We start from the raw sequence: 26337 nt of genomic DNA, 5'->3' as shown, positions 1-26337 counted from the left end.
ACATTTAAACTAAATGTATGGGCTACCTATATTTGTGCTGAGTCCCTCTGCTGGGCCCTAGAGACCAGACCAAAATGGACTTAAGCTGAAGTCTCATGTCACTAACCTACACTAAGTTGTTATCAGACATTCCAAGGAATCAAGAGAGAGAAGATAGGATGGCCGTATCTCCAAAGAGGCCCATCTTAGCCAGCCCCATCAGGAAGCCCCCTCTGCTTTTACCATTACATAGAAAGTAACCTGATATTTACCAATATGGTTTTCTCCCCCTCTTTTTTCTTGGTCTTTATTGTTCTTATTAAAGTACTTAATGACTTCTTTGTGGTCAAGTGATATCTAGACTGTTCCAGGATTTGAGCTCCTGGAGAGCCATGCCTATCTGTCTGTCTGCCTTCTTTTTTATTTTATCTTTTAATTAAAATTGATGCATTATAATTATACATAATAGTGGAATTCATTGTTACATACAACAGGAGAGAATTTTTGAATTTTCTATCTCAGCATATGAAAATTAGGCTGTCCTAATTTTACATCAGAAATTCTTGGTTTTATTTTTATTGCTTAGTTCCTTTGGATGAAATGCATGAGATAATGATGTAAAATCGTACGGAAAGAAAGACTTTGCCTCTATCAAATTAGGTTATTTGTTTGTTTGTTCATTCATTTGTTTTGTGCTGGGCCTGAGAATAAGATTAACATAAGTCAGATCAATAGAAAAAAGTCATATGATTTATTTAACACAAATCTTACATAGCCTGGAAATCTTCTAAGGAAAAGGGAGACCCAAAGGATTGAACTATTGTACACTGAATTGGACAGATATGATGTTGCAAAAAAAAAAGTCTCAATTATCTGGGGAGTCTAGAAGAATTATTTCAATACATTCTGTACAGAATTCTTCAGCCTCTCAACTTCCTGTCCTTTATGATAAGCATACTTTCCTTCTACGCTTGCCTGGCATGCGTGCGGCCCGGGTTCGATCCTCAGCACCACATACAAACAAAGATGTTGTGTCTGCCGAAAACTAAAAAATAAATATTAAAATTTAAAAAAAAAGAAACAGCATGAAGTTCAGAGAGATTGCCTTGCACATGCTGTTTTTCAAGTGCCTTGAACACAAAACAGTCAATATGCCAGCATGGAACATTTTGGTGTGGCATACTCCTAGCTCCTTCAAAACAAACCTAAGTGTGTGGATTGAAGGTAGCATTAGCTTTGGGGGTATTTCCTTGAGTTAACTACTTATGATGAAATTCCTTACTAGGAGATGAGAATCGTAGAACGAATATTCTGGGAAACAAAACCCCAAAGGCTAAAGCAGGCACTGTCTGAACCTAAGCACTAGAAGACACATCAGGAAGGTTAATTGAACTCTGGGCCCTTCCTGCTTGGTGTGAATTTTAGGCCATGTCAAAGTAAGATTTGGTCCAGACTTGCCCTGACGTCTCAGTGATACTTCAAGGCAATGGTTTATCAATTTCATATGCTCTGTAAAATCATATGGAGGTTTCCAAGGATGGTCAGGGCTTACTTTGGGGCAGTCAAATCAGAATCTCTGGGAATAAGAAATAGTACAGGAATTAGAGCTTTTTAAGTGCTCCTCAGGTATTTCTATGGGCATCCATGTTTAGAGCAAGAGTTTTCAAACTGTGTTCCGGGGGCCTTAGGGCATTGCTGTAAAAGTGAGGTAGCAGGTAAGGGCTGCCACTCTTCAAGATACTGCATCCAAATTCTTTGATTTACCTCTCATTTTATTTCCATTAAATGTTTCAAAATAAAATATAATGTCACTATAAAAAATAGTGGGAAACACTCCAAAGATATAATAAAGTTTTAAGAGTTTTAACCTTAGCCAAGCCCATCCACTAGAGGTTGAAAGAACTATCTTATCTTCTGGGGAAGAGAAAGGAAGAAAAGCTGTGTTTTCAACACATTGGTTCCAAAGAATATGGAAATTGATATAATACCAGTTCCTAACTGCATAGTTTTAAAACTGCTATACTTTATGCAGAGGGCCAGTGAAACTTACTCAAAGTTAGCCAACTGTTTAAGGAAAAACCCTGATGACTATTCCTTATGTTTCTTCCCATGACACAAATGTCAACAAAACCCCAGAGAGAAATAATCTTGTTCTGTTGAAACCATCAGCATTCATTATTATTGCAGAAGCACATTCTTTTATGTTAAAATATAGGAATAGAATGTTATTGCAAGGGAACTAGTCAACATTTCATAGGTTGTATGCTCTGACAAAGGATGCATACATTTTGAGGTACTAGTCTTAAATAGAGTCACTTGATATCACCTGAGTTATTACTTTACTGATTTCATCCTATTCTTTAAAATGATCCAGTAGATATGATTAGGGGAGTTCATTAATTCATTTTACCCCTTTTTGATCTCAGTTTCCATTATGATTTAAAAGTTGTAATGTTTTCTTCCTAGCATTTTCCTAAATTCAAGAAATTTGGAACTATAAAAAGATACTTGGTCAGACAGAAAGAAAGATGGACTCTAAAATACGTAAAAATCAAAGTTTAGAGAGTATTCTAAATCTTTTGTGAACTTTCCGCTACTAAAAATTCCTACTTTATAAATTATAATTTTTATATAAGGAAATAAAAATAAATAAATGGAAAGTTGACTTCATTGATATGGTAGAAGTATAATTTGAGCTTAGCTATTCCAAATATCCAGAAACCAAAGGTGACAGGCTGTTCAGGATGGAAGAGTCCAGGGCCCAAGAGAGAGGCCAGGAGACTTGGAGACAGACATCTATTCCCAGAACTTCACTAGGAAGCCAATGACTGGGAATTCATGTGTCACTTGACTGTAAAGCATAAGATGACAGAGTTGAAAGAAATTTTGAGATGTAGTTATTCAACATCCTTTATTTTAAAAATGAAAAAACATGTTCTTAAAGGTTAAATGAATACATAAGAATAACAGCAACACGAGGCAGCCTTTGTGTATTGAAAATCAGGCATCAGACAAACTTTGGGACCAGATTTACATTCTGTAATTTAATGATGGCTTCACTCCATTAGCCTTTTTGAACATTAATGTTATTTATAAAAATTGAAAATAGTAATAAATCCCTCAAAGTAACTATTAGGAAAATTCTCAAACACAAATATTTAAAAAATGCATTTTTTTTGTATTTCTCATCCAACTTCAAAAGTATCAATATTTGCTAATTTGTTTCATCTTTCAATTCCCTCCTTTTTTAAACTAGGGTATTTTAAGTAAAATTCTAAACACTATGGCAATTTATATATAAACATTTAATATGCAACTCTTATTAATAGGAACTTAACATTTAAAACATAAGCCAGCATGTCATTATAACCTATAACAAAATTAATAATTCTATAAAATCATTTAATACCCATATAATATTCATTCATATTTTCTAAAATATCACAAAATTATCACAGTTTTGTTTTTCATTATTTTTTTGTTATTTTTTATTATTTTTTTTTTGTTATTTTCACAGTTGGTTGTTTGAAATAGGACACAAATAAAGTCTACATATTGCATTTGGTTAAGTCTCTATATCTTATATATTCTTTTTAATGCCATCAATCTGTGGGGAAAAAAAAAATCACCTACTGTATTGGTTAGCTTTCTGTCACCATGACAAAATACTTGAGATAAACAACTTACAAGGAGGAAAGGTTCACTTTGGCTCATGGTTTCAATCAATGGTTGCTTGGCTTTGTCACTTTGGGCCTGGGCTGAAGCAGAATATCACGGAGAGAATATGTGGTGAAGCAAAGCTGCTCACCTCATGGCAGCAAAGAGATCAAGAAAGGGACTGGATTTTCAATATCCCCTTCAATGGCACTCCCCCCAATGATCTAACTTTTTCCCACTAGGCCTCCACCTCTCAATAGTGTCACAGGCTGGTGATCAGGTCTTCAGCACATGGGCCTTTGGGGTACATTTCAAATTCAAACTATAGCACCTGTAAAATAGCATGTTCTATGTCTAGATCTATCTGGTCTTCCTGAGGGTATTAACTACCTTTCTTTCTGCTGCTCATATTTCCTGCAAGCTAATAGTTACGTCTAAAACCTAGATTAGCTTCAGGTTTAATTTTTTTGGAAACAATATTCGGCAGGTGGTGCTGTGTACTCTAGTCTTGCATCACAAGGCACATAATACCTGGTTGCCATGTTTAGGGATGCTAATATAGATGAGTGTCTTCAAGTTGCACAAGGCCTCACCCCTTCTTGCTTTTATCTCATTGTTAAGAATTTATTTTGTTATCTAGATCCATTATGTTATTAGGTGTTACAAAATGTTACTTTTCTAATTCTGAAAATCTCTATAAACAATAAAAGGACCAGCAGTGTTGTTGCATAAAGTTGATACACAAAAAACAAGAGCTTTTCAGTGTACTGAGCACTTAGAAGATATGATGGAAAAAAGAAATTATTTACAATAGCAATGAAGAATACCAGTAAAGAATGCTTACAAGAAAAATGCAAAACTTATGTATGATAAACATTAAAATATTCCTAAAAGACAAAAAGTATCCTTGAAGAAACCAAAAAGCACCTCAATTTCTTGGACAGGTTGATATAGCATAACAAAGATGTCTGATTCAGTAGACCTGGGGAAGAGCCCAAATTCTAAATTTCTTCTAGCCTTCCCTTCCCAGAATGGCCTGCTCTGTGCACTAGAGTCATCATCCTCATGATGTGGTCACTGAACCAACAGCAGCAGCATCACCTGAGAACTTGCTAAAAAGGCAAATTCTTTTGCTTCACTACAAATCTACTGAATCAGACATTTTGGAGGTGGAGTTCAGCAATCTGCATTTTAATAAGTCCTCCAGATGATGTTGATATGTGCTAAGTTTAAGAACAACTCTTCTACTCTTGCAGACAATCAGCTAAGATCTTGTTAAACTATGAACTTGATCCAGCAGGTCTGGGATTTTGCATTTCTAGCAAGATCATTCAGGTTGATGCTGCTGATGCTGATGGTCTGAAGACAACATTCTGAGGTACAACACTTAGAGACCAATCTGTTTCCAGGTTACTCAAGGCCAACCTATCCTCTCATCTCCTCCACTCCTATTTTTGTCCCTGATATTAATGACAAATAATAACTTAATGGGTTACCCCTCCCAATAATATGTTTACTTTAAATGGAATTTAACCCACAGCAGTGTTCCTTTCAAACAGAATTTATCCAGAAATAATTAAAAGTGCATCTCAGGCTTTGGTGGAGCTATTTTGGAGAGGTACCTATTCAGCATTTACTAATCATGCCATACTGCTAAATACTGCTAAATGGAACCTAAAGGAGAAGAAAATCTTAAGGGAAAGTCTATGCATAGAGAAAATCTTTGTATAAATCTGTTTATAAATATAATTTGCCTCTATTTTCTTTTTATAAATTCTGATTTTTATTTGTTTGTGTCTGGTTTATCTAAGTTGCTTCATATTGCCCCCAAATTTGGTTTCTTAACATAATGCATATTTATTAAAGTGCATGATTTTCTGGGGCAGAGGTTTGTAGAGAACATAGTGGAGACTGTTCTACAAAACCTGCAGCTTCAGTTGTGATAGCTGGGGAATGCTGGAATGGTTTGACTAGGGCCTTAGATCTGGAGCCTTTTGTTCCAGCTGTTGGTTAGACTCCCTGCTTCTTCTCCATGTCATTTATACTGGGGTTAGAATTTCCACTATGGTCTCTTCATTTGTATGCCTGACACCTAGGCTAGAATGACTGGAACAATGGGGGCTGTTAAGATCTCTATCTCATTTCTGTCTCTCTTTCTCTCTTTTTCCGTGTGACTAGCTTAGGCATCTTCACATTGACATGGTCTCCAGGTAATTGGACTCTTTCCTAGTGGCTGGAATTTACCAGATTATTGAGCACTGAAAGAGACCAAGAAATAAGCTTTAACACTTCTTACCAACCCATCTTTACTACTACCATAATGGTATTCTAAATTTTTTGTGAACTTTCCATTACTCAAAATTACTTCTTTATCAATTATAATTTTTATCTAAGGAAATAAAAATAAATAAATGGAAAGTTGACCTCACTTACATGGTAGAAGCATAGATTGAGCTTAGCTATTCCAAATATCTAGAAACTTAGGGTGAGGTGGTGGTTGGAAGAGGTAGGGCATAGTGGGAGGTCTTTAAGTTATTGGAGGCATGACCTGGAAGGAGATGGTGGGACCCCATCCCTTCTTCTTCCTCTCTTTTGTTTCCTGCTCATGAGGTAAGTGATTTTGCTCTGCCATATATTTGCCCATGTTGTGCTGCCTTGCCACAGGCCCAAAGCACAATTCATGGATAGGAACTTCTAAAACTATAGCCAAAATAAATTTTATCCTTTTATACATTGATTTATCTCAGGTATGTGTTATAACAATAGAAACTACTATTTCCTATCTACTAATTTCAACTACTAATAACACAAATTAGTAGTTGAAATCCCTGAAATATGCCATGTGAAAACAGGTAGAAACTCTATGCTACCTAGTGACTTCTGGAGTCTTAACCAGTTCTTATAGGAAATCAGTGGATCACCAGGCCTTGAAATATGATACTGTATTTAAAATTTTCATGTTAAATATATTCATTTCAGTGGTATACATGTTAAATGTATAACACTTCAAAGGTCCTGAGTAGAAAACCATATGTATATTTTCATTTTAAACATATATATATATTGGACACATATGTATTTTGCAATGTGTTACTTAAAGGTATAAGTACATTATATAGAATTATGTAATGATTTGTCTGTCAAGCCTTATTTTTAAAAAAATCTTTACTAAATGCCTTTTTTCTCATTTGCCATTGGATATGTTTATGATAATAGTATCTAAAATTACTAAGTTTATTAGTAAAGTCTGAATAAAATAGGAACTTCACAGGAAAAAAAAGGACTCATATATACCTGTACACAACTTATTCATGGAATAAATTAGGAAAAGTAGGTGCTATATATCAATGATTTCTTTCTTATACATATTCCTTTCAGAGTACTCTCTAATTCTTTTCTTTTATGTAATAGAACAATAATAGTAAGAGAGTACAAGGCACCCACATTTGTTGCTCTTTGGCTTCAAGAGAAATTAGAAGTTTTACAATGGAGTCAGCCTCAGCTTGAGGGCTCTTGTCCAGGATGTCTTTCATATGCTTCAGTTCTAGGCCTGAAGGAGACTGTCATAGCACACATCAGTGGGAACCTTCTGGTACACTCTCCATGTATTTAATAGCATGGTGCTTATCCCTCAGTCACTGAAGTGAACCCCTTTCTGGAGGGTCACCCCTGGGCCACTGGTGGCTCTTTGCCTAGAATTGTCTGGGGAATGCTACCGCCTGCCCTGGAACAATGCTTAGCCACAGCTGAAAATCCTGAGCCTATTTTGAGGTCAAGCCAAGGCTGGTGGCCCAGAATTCCCTATGGGATTATTTGGCTCGAGGCTTCACTTGAAACCTCCTTCTTTCTTGTGTCTCTCCTGCTAATAGGTGATTTAATAAATCACTTACACACGGCTTCTTCTGATAGGCACTGCTTCTAAAGAACCCAACTTAAGACAACAAACTGTCTGCACTTCTAAAAAGTCTCCCCTACCAAAACCAGTTTATCTCCCCATCTGTGGATACTGGTTCCTTCCGAACACCCAAGAACAGATAACAATTTGCTCTCTCCGTCTCCACCCGTTCCCTTCAAAGCTGTTCATAGGACAGATAAGTTTCCTTGGACTTATTTCCCCCCTGAGCAAATTACTGTTCTAAAGGAATTAGGACCGGGAATCAAGATGAGAACCTGACTCATCGTGGGGTGACTTGTTCCACAGTAGGAGGATGAGCTCCTCTGCTACTTATTAAGCTGCCGCTAAGAATACCCCAGGCTGCTGGCTTGTTACTAGTCAGTTTGGCTATTCTTGAACAGGGCAGCCATTGTCGTGAACAGGAGCTTTCTGACCTCAGAAAGCCTCTGGGTTGAGGATGACAGAAATATGTTCCAAGTTGACTCCTCAATCTTTAACGTCCTATAAGTAAGCTACTTCTGTACAACTGTGCTTCCACAAGAGACATCGACTAGTTCCACCTACCTTCTCCCAGCTCAGCAGACAAATCGAGAAGGGATATGGAGGAACATTTGTATTTGCTGAGTTTTATCTCTCTTCATTCCAAAACCTCTGCCATCTTTCATCCCTAATCTCTGTCCTGTCTCTCTCTCTCTCTCTCTCTCTCTCTCTCTCTATCACACCCCCCCACACACACACAAATTGCTACTGCACCTCCAAAATCCAAAGCATATTACATACAGAGGAAAAAAAAAAACTCATTTTTCCTTCTCCATTCTGACCATCAAGAGTATGGGTTTTGGGGCTAGGGTTGTGGCTTAGTGGTAGAGCACTTGCCTAGCATGTGTGAGGCACTGGGTTCGATCCTCAGCACCACATATAAATAAATAAAAAATAAAAATTCATCAACAATTAAAATTTTTTTTTCTCCCACACTGACCAATTTCCCAACACCAACTGCTTGTCTATAATTCAGTTCATTTCTGACACTAACCGGAGTTAAGTTCAGACCCCCCAACAGGTTAAGGGCTCATTCCCAGAGTAATTCTCCCCAACTCTAGATGCCAATCACAAGCAGTAGGCTCCCAATCTACCCACAGCTTTGGTCTGACATGGCTACAAATCCCTTTCTCAGGTTCATTTGCTTGCTAGTCATTGGCTTGCTAGAGTAACTATTTTTACAAAAAAGGATACAACTCAGGAATAGCCAGATAAAAGTGATGCACAGAGCAAGGTGTGGGTGGGAGGGGTAAGGAGCTTCCATCTCTCTGGGCATGCCTCCTCTAGTCTGCCAGCCAACCCAGAAGCTTTGTCCTTTAGGGGTGATTTATGAAGGCTTCATTATGTAAGCATGATTGATTAAATTAATGACTGTTGGTAATAAATTCATCCTTTCAGTCCCTCTTTACTTCCTAGAGGTGTAAGGTAGTTTCAATCCACTAATAATGGTTGGTTTTTCTGCCAATATCCACCCTCTACTCTGCACTTCAGCATGAGGTCCTCCAGGAGCCAAGAGTCATTTCATTACTATACAAGAAAACATATCGTGGAGAGCATAAGGGTTTTGGGAACTCTGTGCCAAAAAATGGGCCTGAAGACAAAATGCACATTTCTTATCATAAATCACAATATCATAGACATGTTCTGGGTCTTCCATTTGCAGGGTTCTTCCCTCAGTTAGTCAGGATGTTTCATGGTAATAAGGAGCTAATATCTAGCCTTCTCAAACTCAGTGATGTAGACAGCCAGTGACACAAGGGATGAGTCACAGTGCAAAATATGGTTCCTCTTCCTTAAGCTCAATTCCACTCAGAGAATTTACATACACACACATACACATACATACACATGCACACACTAACTATATATATTATATAGTAAAATGCAAATTTGAATTTTTTTTCTGATACCAGGGATTGAACCCAGAGGTGCTTTACCACTGAGGCATATCCCCAGCCCTTTTAAAATTTTTTTTTTATTTTTTAAATTTTGAGATAAGGTTTTAATAAATTGCTTAAGGCCTCTCTAACTTACTAAGGTTGACTTTGAACTTGTGATCTTTCTTCCTTAGCCTCCCTAGCTCTTGGGATTACAGGTGTGCGCCACCATAACTGGCTAAATTTGAATTGTTTCTAATGAATGTAAAAGTGCAAAACAATTTTATACCAGTACTACTTTGGACAGTGGCCCCAGACCTCTAGTCAGGGCCAATTTGTCCTGCTATGGTCTGAATTCTTGTATCACTCCAAAATTCATATGTCAAAATCCTAATCCCCATGGTGATGGCATTAGGAAGTGGGGCCTTTGGTAGGTAACTAGATCATGAGGGCAGAGTCTTCAGCCATGAGATTTGTGCCCTTATAAAAGCTGCTGGAGGGAGCACATTTGCCCTTTCCACTTGTGAGGGCACAGTGAGAAGTCAGCAGTCTGCAGACTGGAACAGGGCCCTCACCAGAACCTGACCATGATCCTGGCACTCTGATCTCAGAAATTCCAGCCTCTAGAACTGAAAGACATAAGTTTCCATTTTTCTAAAAGCCACCCAGTCTATGGCGTTTTATTACACTATTTCAAATGAACTAAGACATACTCACAGAATAGTAGACACCATGCCCAGGGCCCCACAATACTTGTAGAAGTACATGAAATTGTTTTTTTAAATTTTCTTTTGGGGGGTACCAGGGATTGAACTCAGGGGCTCTCGACCACTGAGCCACATATCCAATGCTATTTTGTATTTTGTTTAGAGACAGGGTCTCATTGAGTTGCTTAGTGCCTCACTTTTGGTGAGGCTGGCTTTGAACTCATGATCCTCCTGTCTCAGTCTTCCAAACCACTGGGATTATAGGTATGCACCCCCATGCCCAACATGAAAGTGTTTTTAATTTTAAAATCAGAAAGAAATAAAACAACTTTTAGGTTGAGCAAAGTGTTCTAATACATAATATTAATATTTTTGAGTATAGAAATTGGTCTGTAAAGGCAGAGAGTGCTTAGGGCCCCTGCTCCAAGAGCATACTTTCAGTACACAGTAAAAACTTGCGGAAAACTCTGACTTTTCAATTTCACATTCTTTCGATTAATCATTTTGGAGAACTGAAGTCTTTAAATTCTGAGGTAAAGAATTCCTAATGGTAGAATTTCATACATCTTGAACAGCAGTGGGATGGATTTATGGAACAGGGGCTCCTGCTGACCACACCACAGATCCCACTGTGTAAAGCAGTTTATACTGAAGAGTACTTTGCTTTGGCACAAGCCACCAATTCAGTCCCAGATACCATGACCAATATTTACAAAGAGTGGCAGATCCTCTTGCATGAATCTGTCTACTAAGTCATAAAATCTTAGAACTTAGAACAATGTTTGGTCCTAATAAACCCAGCCCACCACCAATGCAAAAGTGTGTGTCACCACTTAGCCCCAGTTTGAGCACATCCTGACACTGTCTTCATCTGAGTTTCAAAGCAGTTTCTCTTTGTGTCATTGTCTTGTAAAGAAGGTAGCTGTGAAAAAATGCAGAGACACAAGATGGTTGTGTATATAGCAGGAAGCTTTCTGAATGAACGTACCGCTGGGCATTTGGAGCCAGTGATGGTAGATGAGCTACAGAGTTTATGCGGTACCCACGAGGACCATTGTGGTCTCATCGTCCTGGGGGCAGGGTTCGAGACCATCATCCACCACCTTGTGGAGAGTGCTGTAATGTTGCTGGTTTTGGTGGAAAGAATGCAGCTCTGAAGCAGCTTCCCAGGCAGCAAAGGTGGGCAAGGGAAAGACACCTGGCCTCTTGTTTTCAAAAAAGCATTTCAGGTTCCTCTCACTCAGCTTGGTGGCATAGTCCACAAATGTATTTTCCAACTGCTCCTTCTCCTTTTCCGTATACGTCTTCCAAAAATTCAGCTGCAGATAGCTAACTTGAGATCGGCAGCGTGCATAACAAGTGGTGAGCAGAGAGAAGAAAGATGCTGAACAAATCAGGCACCATCCTAGAATCTTAGGAAGAAAAAAATATGGAGGAGATGTAAAAGTAAAATCCATTCTCAGGGAGCTGGGGTGGTGTACAGCTAAATTAACCAGGGGGAGCATATAGCTAAGTTGATAAGTCATTACCATACCTCATTTCAAATCATTCATCTTCATTTTAAACACTTTTTTAACAGTCAACATGAAGTTAGAGTTTACCTAATATCTGTTCTCCTACCCAACATTGTTGCCATACAAAGAAATAACCTGAAGGGTAGCAAATGGAAAAGAATAAAAAGTATGGTTTATCCCAGAATTGGATAAATCAAGAGCCCCCCAAATATTAGCTATTAGAATGAAAAATTCTATGCATCAGTAATTGTGATCATTTGAACAATGACCAGTTCATTAGTCAGGTGTCTTAAGCATTGATAAATGTGTGTTGTATACATGGTAGAGGCCAATTTTACCATGTGACATTGTTTGCAAAGAGCAGCAGACACTCTGGAAGAAAAGTCATTACTTACTGCCTGTGGTAAGAAGGACACTTTAAAGCCTCTCTAAGTGCCAAGAAAAAAATTGGGGTCATTCCAAATTTTGAGGATTATTCGTCTGAATTTTGGTAATTAGAAAAAACAAAATTCATATCCTCTTTGATAAGAAGGGTCCCACTATGTTTCTAGTTTTTAAAGCAAGTCTACATATCTCAATGTAAAGCCTAAATATTTTTGTTGTTCAAATTGTTTTCCACAATTGAAATTAATTTTATATTTAATTAACAACTAATAGATCTCTTTGAAATCATCTCAACATTTAATTCAAATGACCCTTAGTATCCCTCAACAGATGGGCTCATTTGAAAATAGAATAAAAATCTGCAAATGAACCCATTTAGAGCAAAACAGAACCACAATAGATTCCATATCAGTGGTTCCCAACCTCTCACTCTCAGATGAGGGATTACTGTAAAGGGTCTCAGCCTCTGCATGAACTGCACCTCTGCATTGGCTTATTTGGGTTTAAACCCTAGCATTCCCCTTGCTATGGATGTTCCCTGTGCCTTGGTTTCCTCAATTATAAAATGGGGGTTACCCATCTCAGAGGGTATTTGGGGGGATTCACTGAAAAGATGTTGGACACACAAGTGCATTAGGTATTATCACATGCTATTTTTCAAATGCATATACATTTATAGAAAAGTGTTACTGAACTGATTATATCTTTCTATACTTATGATTAATGAGGTAAAAAACCATCATGTGAAAGTCCTCATATTTTCTTCAGTCATTTGTGGACTTGTGGCTTCCTACTTCTTTCCTCTAACTTCCTCTTTCCTTACAACTTAGGCTTCTGAGCTAATTCTAGCTCAGAAACTGTATGATCAGCTTCAGATCCTCATCTTTCTTAGGCTTGACCTTAGCATTGACCTGCTCTCACCTGAGTTCTGAACACTGAATATTTTTGTCCTTCTCCTCAATTCACAGTATCCATATTTCCAACTACAGTGTGGTAAATGCTTCCACTCCAGCCCTTATTAGTGTCCTGTGTTACGTGAGTCTCCTTCCCCAGATCCTGGCAGTTTTCTCAAGAACTTGGAAACCTATGTGTTCTAGAAGCTTTGTGCTAGACTTTCCAACTACTGTCCAAGGCAGGTGATATTATCCCCCACTACGAGAAAACTGGTGCTCAGAGAAGTTGAAACACAAGTTCTATGTCACATAGCTCATGAGTGGGAGCATCAGGATTCAAACCCAAAGCCAGGTAACTCCAAGTCTTGATCCATTCCACTACTCCAGTTGACTGTCCTTAATAATAGAGTCATCCAGCTGGATTTCTTGTTGCTCTGCCCCACCCAGGGATGAATGTACTTTTCCCACTCCCACCCACATGCCCAATTATTGGTCTGAACTGTATGTTGCCTTTTGCCTATCTGAACCTCATGGTCAGCACCTGCTATTGCCACAACTCCCTGTGTCCACATCTCTGGGGCATCTTCCCATAGGAATCAGCCCCAGGTCTTTCTCATTCTGCTGAAAAGTCAACATGTCATTGTGCCCAGTCTCAGCTATGACAGGATGTGCATGATTTCCTTGTGCCTGTGTTTAGAGAAGAAAAGCTTACACAGTGATAAGTGTTTGGACCTGGCACTGACTGAACGGAGCCTGGTGCCTGAGGACATAAACCATAAATCATTCATTCTGCCATAACATTCGTAATTAATACCTTCCTTCAACAAAAGATGGAAGATATTTGGGAGCCTGACATGTTTTATCTAAGATGTACTTTATGTACTAAACAAAAGATTTTGTTTGAGGTATTTTTTTTTTGGCTTATCAGTTTATAAATAAAGTATGACTTTACTTCCAACCAGCTTTGGAAAATATGATTTTAAGAACAGAGTTTGCTGTTTGTGTTGTAAAGGCAAATCTTTGTCAAAAAAGCAAAATCATACTCTTTTCAGTACATTTATTCTGAAACAAACAGTATTCCTGCCAAATTGTAGACAGTAGACAAATCTTTTTGTCTACTGCTTATTTTGGTTTGGGGAATGCATTTCCTACTACTCACATTCTTTTCCTAAAGCCAGGGAAGGGCTGTACATCTGGATTTATGTTCATATACCTGGACAGATGGTAGCTACTTCCCTGCATCAATTAGGTGAAGCTACAATTTTCTTCCACTAAATAAAACAAAATTCCATATCTTAAGCTTCTAAAGAAATGCAAGAACTTTCTTAGCTGTATGACAAAAAGAGTAAAAGACATAATCTCCCTTGAGAATATGGTCAGTTTTCACTATTTAAGACTTCAGAGTCCTACATTGTATAGAAAATTCTTCTCAATCTCGACAATATCTTTACATGGAAATAGCAATCACCAGAACCACTCAAGTGAATCCCTACACTAATTATATTACATACAACTTTAAAAAGTAGTAGCTCATTTGGTTCAGCTGTATTTTAATAGATGGATAAGCTGTGCTTATGTTTCAAGAAAGCAGTTAGAGAATGAATATTTGATAGGAGATAGTAATTTTTAATTACCATTCAGCCATTAACACTCAGTTTGTGATTTGGTGTTATGCATTATTTACAAAGTCATCCCAGAGAGATTGCTTTAAAGTACTTAAGCATTTACATATACATAACCCAGAGGATATTTTCTTTTCGGAAATGGAAAAGATATAATCCAATCAGCAATTTTACTGAGCCATCCAACTTTTAAAAAGCTTTTCCTGAGATTGTCTTACTGCTGCATCATGTTCCAATTTCCATTTAGTTTCAAAATATTCTGGCAGAACTCAGACTCCACCCTGGCTGAAAGGAGGACAGAGAATACTTCAAGCTCATGCGGGGAGAAACAGGCGAGTTTGTTCTTACCTGAGACTGGGCTTGAAGGGACAGTTTCACTTCTTCATTCTCCATGGGTAGCATGCTAGTTTTGTCACAAGACACTTTGTAAAGTTCTTCCCAGCACTCCTTGGGCTTGCCCTGGCAAATCAGTCCCAGGAGTCTTGAACTTTTCGTCCCACTCATGGCACATTCATAAAAAGTTCCATTAAGCAAAGCCACAGAGAGCCACATCACTGGAGCCACCAATGAACTCAGAGTGATCTGGCCCAGGACATAGAAGAAGCGGTAGCTGTGACCCCTAGGGAAGATTTTCCTGGGGTTCACACAGCAACCTGTGAAGAGTTTCCATGCTTTGTTGTTCACAAAGAATCCTAGGATCAGTAACACCCAGGCAGGAGCAAAAAGGAAAACCAACCCATAGACCGTATTCTCAGAGCTGCAGGGGCACTTAAAAGCCACAAGTGAAAAGAGACGCTCGCCTCCCAAGGTCAGTAAAGCCATGAAGCTGTAGCCAATAGCAGTTTTCTGGTTAAGAAAGAATTTTAACATGCTCTGAAAAGCATCCATGTTGGAGCTACACAAAGAGGGAAAATGCTTTGCCCTTGCTATTGACTCCGCAGCTGTGGCAGTGGCCGAGGGTGGAGCTCTTTCTTCATTAGAAACAACAGTCCTCCTTCTCAGGCTGAATTCAGCCAGATAAGGAAACAATGTCATTCCCTAGGAATGCATATTTCCCAACAGTGTTCAGATAATGCCTCCTACTGGTGGATATGGGGCCATGGAAGGGCAGCCTAACCAGAGGGATTTAGAATATAATTCAAAGTGCACAAGCTTCCTTTTAATATTATTTCCATGTGGCTTAGATTGAAAATCAGAAGGAAGTTCTGGCTAAGATGTACAATAGTCTAGAAACTTTCCAACAGGATGAGTCAACACTAGCAGAAATGGGTTTCTGCCATTTGATGGGGAGCCAAATCCAATGTCCAAACACAGAATTTCACCATGGTCTGTCTGTCTGTCTGTCTCTCTCTCTCTTTCTTTCTTCCTTCTTTTTCTTTTTTTCCTCTTACTATATGGCTTAAGATTTGGAAGACAGGAATTCATTTTATGTCTTCTTAAAACTGCACAGTTTAGAGACTTGAGCCATATCTTAGGATATTTAACCTATATGGAAAAGCTTAGGGAGGGTTTGAGTTTTAAAGAAAAAAAAAAACAAAACAAGAAGGGTCTTCATCATTACTTCTTTTGGGGGGAGGGGGTATTTGTTATCGAAGTCAGGGACACTCAACCACTGAGCCACATCCCCAGTCCTATTTTATATTTTATTTGGAGACAGGGTCTCATTGAGTTGCTTGGTGCCTTGTTTTTGCTGAGGCTCTCTTTGAACTTCAATCCTCCTGCCTCAGCCTCCTGAGCTGCTAGGATTGCAGGCATGTGCCATTGAACCCAGCTGATCATCACTTCTTTCCTAAGTCATCATGGTAACCTCTAGATTAGTATCTCTATTTTTGACTTTATGCCCATCCCACCCATAACCCTACATACTGACATGAAAGAGATCCCTCTAAAACAGAAATCCAATGCTGCATATCCTTTTCACATCTTTAGGGATCCCACTGCCCACAGATTGAGAGATACAGACCTCCCTTGAAGCTCATCATGATACCTCATGCCAGGACATGTTCCTGCTACCCAGAGTATAATAGAGTGGCCCCTGTCCCCACCCCACCTCATTTGCCTGACAAAAACTCACTTATACTCCTATATTCCAGTTCTAAATATGGTATCAAACTTAGATCAGATGCTCATCCAATAATTTATTTTGAAAATGGCTATTGAACTCCCACTGTGTGCCAGGCAGTGTGCTAGACTGGCTGTGCTCAATAAGTACCTATTGAATGAATGAATAAACTTCTTAGTAGTTCAAATTAGAAATAATTTAAGAAAATAATTTCTATTTCCATCCTCTACACTGCTCTAGATTTAAAAATCAAATTAAGTGATTTGGAAAATTTAGCTTATATATTTAATATTTAAATTAATCAAGTCATTTGAAAAATGACAACACATCAAACTAATAAATTTCCATTAATAAACTTTAGAACCAAGGCCTATGTGTTTTGTGAAAAGAAATTGCCTTGGACTAGGAATCAAACAATTAAGTTATACTGAGGTCTTAGTGTATCGTTTTACTTCTCTCCAGTATACTCATTTGTGAAACTAGGGGTTTAAAAGAAATAGTCTCTAAAATTTCTTCCATTTTTATATTATAAAATTCTTCATGTGCTAGGAAACAGTTTTATTTATTTATTTATTTATTTATTTATTTATTTATTTTTATTAGTTATACATGACAGTACCATGATCTTGACATATCATATATTTGAATCAAATGGGGTATGATTTCTCATATTTCTGGATGTACAGGTTGCAGAATCACATTGGTTATACAGTAACATATAAACAACTTTTGAGAATAACTTTGTCACTCATTTATGTTTTTCTCATCCCACCACTATCCCTTTCTCCTTCTCAGAGACTTGTTATCTACAGTAATATAATTTCCTCTCCATCCCCAAATACACCCTTGGCTTTAATCTGCCCTCGGCAACTGTTGCTGACCATGACCTTCCTATTGTGACAGATATGTCCTAGATACCTTCTAATTCAGGATCCTATCATTTTCTATGATCAGTGTGCCAAATACCATGTAAATATGTTTACAATGAATAATATTTTAGTTTCTTACCCTCCTAGAGGATATACATATTTTTTAAAAACATTATTGAAAATAAGGCTATATTATTTTCACGAAAACTTGTCCCTTAGGATGTTCCATACAACAAAAGGATTTTACATTTTCACATGGCATAGAGTCAAAAAATTGCAAAACTAAGTTGAACCCAAATGTCCTATACTTAACCCTTGTGCTATAACACCTGTAATCAGGTATTTGGTTGTCCTCATACATATCTGTACTAGACCAGGTGGCAATAATTTATTTTTCTCTTTATTAGGTCGCTTTCAAGATGTACTTGGGAATTACGCCAAGTGTCACCTGTAACAATGCAAGCAGAAATGAGTTTTCCCTGATTCTAGACAAGAATCCTCTGGTGGAGTTTGTGGAAGAGCTCCCTGCTGGGCGATCTTCTTTGTGCTACTGCAATTTACTCTGTGGGGTTATCCGAGGTGCCCTGGAAATGGTAAAGCCCATACTTCATGTTGCCAGGTGTATTAGTTATCTAGTGCAGTGTAACAAATTGCCTCAAAATATAGCTATAGCAACTTAAAATAACACATGCTTATAATCTCACACAGTTTCTAAGCATCAGAAACCTGGAAGCAGCTAAGCTGGGGTTGTTGTGGCTCCAAATTCTTCACAGCTTAACACACATGCATTCAAGCTGTTGGCCAGGGCTACAGCCCCTGAAGACTTAGCTGAAACTGGAAATTCTATTCCCAAGCTCTCTCAGAGAGCCTCAGGGCCTTACTGGCCATTGGCTCTGGGCTTCCTGAAGGCACTTGTCACATTAGACATCTCTGTAGATCTAATCACAACATGGCAGCATGTACAGCCACCCACCACCCATGGTGCAACATGGGAGGATACCACCTGAGGGTATAAATACCAGGAGGTGGGGATCCTTGCAGGCCATTTTGGAGGCTGATTGCCACACCTGAATTTGAATTTTTCATTGGTTTAACTGAGACGCCTAGTAGCATCTATTAAGTGTCAGGCACTGAACATGCAAATAGGAACAAGATACCAATGCTGCCCTTAAATTTTTTTTCTGTACAGTAGAAAAGTTGTAAGTGCATAGAAGTGTGATAAAGGGCTATAGGAGGATATGGGGCAGGAGACACTTTCTGGACTTTTGAGTCATCTTTTGAAGAAAAAATTGGAGCCAAGTGAAGCTTCTGGGTAAGGAGAGCAGGGGAAATAATATTCCAGGCAAAGAATCAAAATGTGCAGAGGCTCAGGAGATTGTTTCTTTCAAAGAACAAGGAGTTATCTCAGTATGACTGATATGAAGAGTCAGACAGGGATTGTCATAAGAAACCTAATAAAAGAAAGGAATTCAAACCTTTATGTGGAAAGTATCAGACAGCCAGCATAGGTTTACAAACAAGGAAAAGATACTTTGAAATTTTTGTTTTAGGAATTTCATTACCTTGTCAACCACAGAGCATGCACAAGAGGGAATACTGGGGGGGGGGGCGGAGATGAACAGGAAGCGGATGATGGTACCATTAAGTAAACCTGGAGAAAGCCTGCCAGTGGTGATGTAAATGAGAAGACCCAAGAGAACAATATTATGAAGGTAGGATAGCGTAAGATGAGGTTGTCAATTGGCTGAAAGGGACAAGATTAAGAAAAACGATTTAAGAATGGCTTTTAAATTTCAGGGTCACCTGCAGGGAAAATTGTAAAGAAAGCAAAACCAGGAGGAGTACTTTTGAGGCTGGAAGATACAAAGTGAGGAGATCAGTTTTGATCATGCTGGGATTGAGTGGCTAACATACAGTGAGGACATTCAGGAAGAAGTTGTTAATGTGTGTCTGAGGCTTACAGAGAGATGTGGCCTGAAAGAGGTATGGAAACTGGCAAATGATGCCCAGGGAGGGTTGTGGAGCAAGAAGAAAAGGGAGCCACAAAATAACTCTAGGAAATAGCAAAATATAATGAGTAAATTAAATAGAGAACACAAGGACTTAAAGGATGTCAAGGAGTGACCAGAGGTAGGAAAAATAACAGGAAAAACAGAGTAACAAAGACAAGGGGAGAAGTATCTTCCAGAAAAGAGGTGAACAAGATCAAGTTCATCACAGAGGTTAAGTAAAACAAGACCTGAAAAAAGAGTCACACCATTAAATGAAAGATCAGGGAAGTCTTGGTAAAAGTTGTTTTGGAAAAGTGTAGGGAGAAGAAGACAATCTGTTATAGACTGATAAGTCAATGACAGCTTAGGAAGAGGAATCCGTCAACAAAGTGTAACTTTTCCAAAAGCTTCTCTATTAAGAATGGTGGGGCCAGGTAGTGATCAAAGACTAGACATGTGTTGACCTATGAGCCATGCATGCAATTTTTAATTATTTTTTATAATTATGGGAAGGATAAAGTAACAGGTGATCTAAAAGCATAAAATAATAGAAATAGTGTGTTCTTTTAGGCTTGTCCTGAATCAATAGTGATGATACCAGGAAAGGGAGAAGGAAAGTTCTGGGAGTTTACAGGCAAAGGAAGAAACCACAAAACTAAATCAAAGTAAGATAAAGAAGTTTTCAGCTTTCATGGATGACAGTTAATTATTATGCTGAAAGAGAGATAAATATCAGACATCATTATGACCCCAAATACCCAAAGAGCTTCAACATAGTCTCCTTATTTTAGTTGAGTTTATGTTAAAATTTGACAAAGGCATGAAAAACCTTATGTGGAAAAAAAAAACTAGAATGTAAATTTAGCTTTTGTATTTGAAAATGCAATCTATATTCTTCTGTTACCTGGTAGGCACCACAAAGTCCATGTACTCTGTAAACCAGATTACTTATGGAGGTCTGTGATTGAAAAATCCAGGCTCGTAAGCTTAGGCATTCTTAGAGATTTGATCAGATAAGTTTCAATAAATATTAATCAATTGTCTGCTAGACCCAGACATTTTTCACTTATTATGTTCTTTTTCTAGGTACTTTCACTTATTTATCCCAATGACTTAAAATAACTCTGGACAAATACTCTATTGAGGGTGGGTCAGCAATATCAGGCTGCTTTTATTTTGAATACAATTTAATGAATAGAGAAGTGATTCTTGAGGCTCTCTTCAGTGCCTAGGAAATGGGAAGTGTTTTAGAAAGGAAAAGAAGTCCTGAGCATCAAATATTCATGTCTATAATTTCAATCTTTAATTTTATATGTATAATTTATTTAGTTGATATTTTTTTCAAAGCTCTCAAAGCCATAAGTGATTGCTAAGTGTTATTAGTATAAGTGATTATGTTGTCTCGCTAATGACAGAGTGATTTATGGTAAATCAGTTTGAGAGGAATCCTTTAAGAATCCATTTATCCTTGGAAGTTCTGCTTGGCCAAGCACACCGAGTCAGGGCTATATTTAAGTATGGAATTTGAGTTCTATGTGAGATGAATCCATAGTTCAACCCTGCTCTGTGAACATAGCTGGGCATGTCCCATGCATTTGGGCATCCTAGCCATCCAAGCTGGGCCAGGCATGGCCTACCCCTGTCTCAGGGGATTCATACCACAGAGGTGATATGCGGCTAAACTGTCTCTGGAGGACAGTCAGGGCTCTTCAAACCTAGAACAAGTTCTTTTTTTATCTTTCCATACAGAAAGTAAAGAAAGCTGAAAAAATAGATTGAGAAAAATTTAGAGATCTTTTTTTATAATTGAACAGGCCTATTTTTTTCTTCTTCTTTTTTTCTAGGTTCATTTGTCTGCTGATGTTTCATTCTTGCAAGACAGACTGAAAGGTGACAAAGTGACAGAAATAGGAATTACATTTCTGAAAAAGCTAGACGAGAAAAAATATAGACGGAAAAAATGAAGAATAATGTGCAAAACGTGACAGAGTGGCTAGTTGAGGAGTGAATATTAGTGAAACACATACAGCTTCAGAAATTTTGAATTGCTTTATAGCATGAGCTTTGAAAGGCTTATAAATCAACCAGAAATTTAAAATGCAGAGCATGTGGATTTTCTTTTTCATATTTTCAACCTCACATTCATAGTATTTCATATACAGATAACTTTCTGCAATGAATTCTATATATTACACAATCCATCCTCAAGGAGTCTATTCATTTCATTAATAGGAGAAAAAAGGCACCACCTATAGAAACAGTGTATTATCTCTTTTTAGTAGGACAATGGATGATTTGATAGAGCATAGAGTTATAGAGAGACAGTTTCTGGGTACTGTATATTGCATTCTCCAGAGAAACAGTTCCAATTGTAACACTTTTCCATATTTTTGAGAAATTACGGATTTGATATTTCTTATATATTATCATATAGCTTTAACTTCCTGAAGCTACTCTTGAATTGTAACCACCAACACAAGCTATTGATTTGTATGCCAATTCAGAATCATTTAAAAATAGCACTTAATTTTTATTCACTTAGCTAGAATTAACAAAACCCCTTCATTTTTTTTCATGTACTAATGACAACCAGTGAGGAAATCTCTAAAAATGAATGGTAAATAATGTTCTTTGAAGAACACTTTCTAACTCCAAAGTTTATTTACTTTGAATTTTTACTATCATTTTTAATCCCCTAAAAATCTTCCAAAGAATATTTTGTCTGTGGTCAGAACATATTTAAAATTCAAAATGAACCGCATTATTAAATAGACAGTAATCTTTGCCAGACCATCAGTACACAAGAGCAGCCTTGAACACAGCCCAGAAATTAGTACTGCAGAGAACACAGAGTACAAGTAAAAGTTATAATTAGCAGGGCTCCATGAATTAAAACTTGGGTCTGGTAGTGATAGAGGTCAACTAGGACTTGAGGAGCCTGATGATCCAATCCCAGTTGTGTTTCCAGTGGCATCAGCTAATCCTGACTAGTGTGGCTCGTCCTGGGCAACACACCTCTCTCCCTTTCCTCCCACCCTTTAAACAAGAGGGGATTGGATATGATAAATATCTTAAAAAATATCAGTGTGTTTAAATGATAAAAATGACCACTGAAATTCCACATTTGGAGACATTAAAAGATCATAAGAAAATTGTTTATTCCTCATCTATCAGTTGTCTCTTTGAAGGCTATTGAGGTAGACCCAAAGGACCAGAGAGGGTCCCTGAGGCAGCTGCAGCATCATGGAAAGTCCTTTAGGTCTGTGGCACAGAAGATGAGTATAATCTGGAAGAAGATGTCAACTATCAGAAGGAAATTATTTCATATATTTTAAGTTCATGCCTCCAACAGAATGCTCGCCTGCAATCCATCTCAAAGCTTATTTTTAGGATTTCCCCACTTTCTGTTCCATTACCTCTTTTTTCTTTACAGTACACTTATCCCTCCAGGAACCCATGGAGATCAATGTTTAAGAAAGTCCTTCTTAAATCAGCACTCTACTAGCTCTATGCCTGGAGTATTCTCCTGTCTGTCAATACCTTCCCTCCTTTTTTCTCCTAATCCAGCTATTAAAATCCATACCCAGAAGGTGACTTAATCTTTTATTCTCAGTGATGCCAAGTGTTTGAAGTAGCAATGGTTTTAGGATAAAGTTTGTTTATCCTGGAACATCCTTTGTGTTTCTCACCTGGTGGGAAGGGAGTCTCTTGGCATCAAATTTATGCTACAAAAGGTAACCTAATACCCAAGAGAATGACTTGGGTATTTGCATTTAATATGTGTTCCAACCTGAGGAAAGTGAGAAGCTAGAAAGTGCTGCCCATTTGAATTACCACTAATTTTAAATTTTCTAATAGTCACATAAAAGGACAGGTGACATTAATTTTAGTAATATATTTCATTTCTACTACTTATCCTAAATATTATTATTTCAACATGGGCATTTTACATTTTTTATACTGATCTTTGAATGTCAGTATGTATTTTATGGCTTTTAGTACATCTGAAATTAATGGTAAATTCTTAAAGATTAAAGATAAATGTCCTTTCAAAACATTGAAGTTGTGATTAGTGGTGGTTAGTAGCTTTAGTTTTTATATCAAAATTAATTGAAATAAATTCAAAATTCAGTCACCCTTGTCACATTTTAATAGTCAAATATGTCCAGCTGCTACTGTGGACAGCAATGGTCTAGAATTCCCAATCAAAAGATCTTTTAAATCTCCTTCATCTTTGATGCAAAGAAAGAATCTGGAGGAATCCAGGATTATGGAAAGAAAGAGAAGAGATGGGCGGGCCTGAGAGAAGTTAAGGAAAACCAGCATAAAGAAACTGTCAGACATCCATGGAATGGTTTCTCTCCACTGAGCTGTGACCCAGAGAAACAATAAACAAAGATAGCACATCATCCCTGGGCTCTAATTGTGTTTTCATTGCTATCCTGTAAAGTTGGGTCTCTCTGATAGAGGGTTTGAGGAAATTATTCAGCATAACTATGAAGTGATGTCATATTTTCATTTCACAAAAGCCTTCAATTTGGACTTAAAATCTTGATCAAAGCAGAGATTTTTATCATCTTGGCAAAACAAAAAGAGGAAGAAGTGTGTGGGACAGACAGAAAGACAGACAGAAAGAGAGAGACTAGTGCCTTCAAATGACACCCTCAGACTGCTGCCCAAGGTGTTTCTGAGAAGGCCGGCCTTGGTTGCCTGTTCACTATTACAGTCGCCAGGAATCAGAGATGCTTCCCTCAGCATTCCGTGCACTTATTTATTGTCTTCTCAAACTTCTCAGTTTCATCCATTAGTTATTAGAAGCCTGAATCTTTTCAGCAGTTGGAATGGACTATTATGAATAAATGGAAAGTTCCCTCTTTTCCTTGATAGAGACCAAAGAAGAAATGTAGAAAACCAAATGCTTAAAGTGAAGGAAATATTTCAAAATTTTAAACCAAAGACACTATTTTAATTAAGATTTGCTAAATATTAACTGAAGTAATAAACGCTGAAAGAAGCGATGTTATCCATTGGTAAGGGACCCTCCAGTGGGGACTGTAGACCCTCTGCAGTCCTTATGTTTCACAGCTTCATCTACCAGCTAGAGCCCTTGAGGGAGGCATCCTTCCAGACCTGGAAAATTTGCATGATAAAAGGTCCCACATTCTTCTTCTTTCAAAAGAGGGCCAAAGTTTGTTTACTATGCTTATTTGTATATTCTTTGAAAGATTCATCCAGTTGCTACACTTCCTCATTCTGGTGAACTTTCCAGGATTTTATCTGGGTATGAACAGCAGTCAACCAACAGTGTCTAGAGCAAACCATCAGTAGAGAGAAGAGCACCTCAGTCTGTTCTCTGGGAAGGAAATAACCAGTTCAGATCCAATCAGCAAGTATCACCCTAAAATTGAAAACAAGCAACAGTCACAATAATCAGTGAGATTTATTTTCAAGTATTTCACTAGAGAGAAGGAACTAAACCTAACAAATCAAAAATTGTAAAGCCTTCACTTGAAACAGTTAAGAAATAGATATCCTGGGGTAGTTACTCGTTATCCCTTAAAATCAGATTCTCTCTTTTCCAATTAAATCTTTCTTTGCTTTTCTTCCTCTGTTTCTTTTATCCTCCACTTTTTTTTTTTTCTAGAAGTCCTGTTGCCAATTACATACTTTGTTCTTCCAAGGAATCTTCCTGAAACTTAAGTTCGTTCTCTCTCTCTCTCTCTCTCTCTCTCTCTCTCTCTCTCTCTCTCTCTCTCTCTCTCCCCTGCCCCTCCCTTTAGTGCTAACAATCAAACCCAGGGCCTTCTGCACTCTGGGCAAATGCTATACTACTGTCCCCAGCCTCTTTCCTTTAAAAAACCTTTCATATAATATATTTTTGTTGACTTGCTGTGTCTTTCCCCCTCCTAATAAAATGACATTTTTCTGTTTAGGTGTTCATCATTTCAATTAGGCAACACATCTACTTCAGGAGAAGTCAGTTTTATACCCACTTTGTTGCTACTACTTAAGCATAGGGTCTCATTTCCAGTTTAAAAACACTACTTTGAAAGTCATAATCTACATATGGTATCCCCAGACCGCAGTCATTGGTTCTGGAATGTTGATTTTATTTTTTAAAATACACGACAGTGGAATGAATTACAATTCTTATTACACATATAGAGTACAATTTTTCATATCTTTGTATAGAGTAGGTTCATGCCAATTCATGGCTCTATATGTGTACCTTTTTTTGCATTACAATTTTTAATACACAAATATACCACATTTTTTCATATCTCTGTTTACATATAAAGTATGTTGACACCCAATTCAATTCTTCATACATGTACTTTGGATAAGGATGTCCATCACATTCCACCGCCCTTGCTAATCCCCTGCCCCCTCCCTTCCCTATCTAGAATTCATCTAATCCTCCCATGCTCTCCCTCCCTGCCCCATTATGAATCAGCCTCCTTATATCAGAGAAAATATTTGCCATTTGTGTTTTCAGGATTGGCTAACTTCACTTAGCATTATCTTCTCCATCACCATCCATTTACCTGCAAATGCCATGATTTTATTCTCTTTTAATGCTGAGTAAAATTCCATTGTGTATATATGCCACATTTTTTTTATTCATTCATCCACTGAAGGGCATCTAGGTTGGCTCCACAGTTTAGCTATTGTCAATTGTGCTGCTATAAACATTGATGTGGCTGTGTCCCTGTAGTATGCTGTTTTTAAGTCCTTTGGGTATAGTCCTAGGAGAGGGATAGCTGGGTCAAATGGTGGCTCCATTCCCAGATTTCCAAAGAATCTCCATACTGCTTTCCATATTGGCTGTACCAGTTTGCAGTCCCACC

General features: G+C 37.8%; 2 protein-coding genes across 3 annotated transcripts in view; one reads left to right on the top strand and one right to left on the bottom strand.

The window, feature by feature from the left end:
* Positions 1 to 15536, bottom strand: part of CALHM5 (calcium homeostasis modulator family member 5) — a 55242-nt gene extending 39706 nt beyond the window's left edge. Inside the window, exons 1-2 of one of the 2 annotated variants that reach the window (XM_081296358.1) lie at positions 14916 to 15536; positions 8393 to 11566 (exon numbers count right to left, since the gene is read on the bottom strand). In XM_081296358.1, coding sequence (XP_081152484.1) covers positions 11186 to 11566; positions 14916 to 15455 — 921 coding nt within the window. In that variant the 5' untranslated portion in view covers positions 15456 to 15536 and the 3' untranslated portion in view covers positions 8393 to 11185. Of the gene's footprint in view, positions 1 to 8392; positions 11567 to 14915 lie in introns of those variants that run through there. The other variant, XM_081296357.1, reaches the window with a different exon arrangement.
* The window catches only part of TRAPPC3L (trafficking protein particle complex subunit 3L), a 37782-nt gene extending 12908 nt beyond the window's left edge, over positions 1 to 24874 (top strand). Inside the window, exons 3-4 of the mRNA XM_081296375.1 lie at positions 17906 to 18091; positions 21334 to 24874. Of these exons, the coding sequence (XP_081152501.1) occupies positions 17918 to 18091; positions 21334 to 21453 (294 nt within the window). The 5' untranslated portion in view covers positions 17906 to 17917 and the 3' untranslated portion in view covers positions 21454 to 24874. The remainder of the gene's footprint in view (positions 1 to 17905; positions 18092 to 21333) is intronic.
* The last annotated feature ends 1463 nt before the right edge of the window (positions 24875 to 26337 follow it).

This window comes from Spermophilus citellus, assembly GCF_964194105.1.
Source record: "Spermophilus citellus genome assembly, chromosome: 5".
Taxonomy (NCBI): domain Eukaryota; kingdom Metazoa; phylum Chordata; class Mammalia; order Rodentia; family Sciuridae; genus Spermophilus; species Spermophilus citellus.
This window is presented reverse-complemented; position numbering and strand designations above follow the sequence as displayed.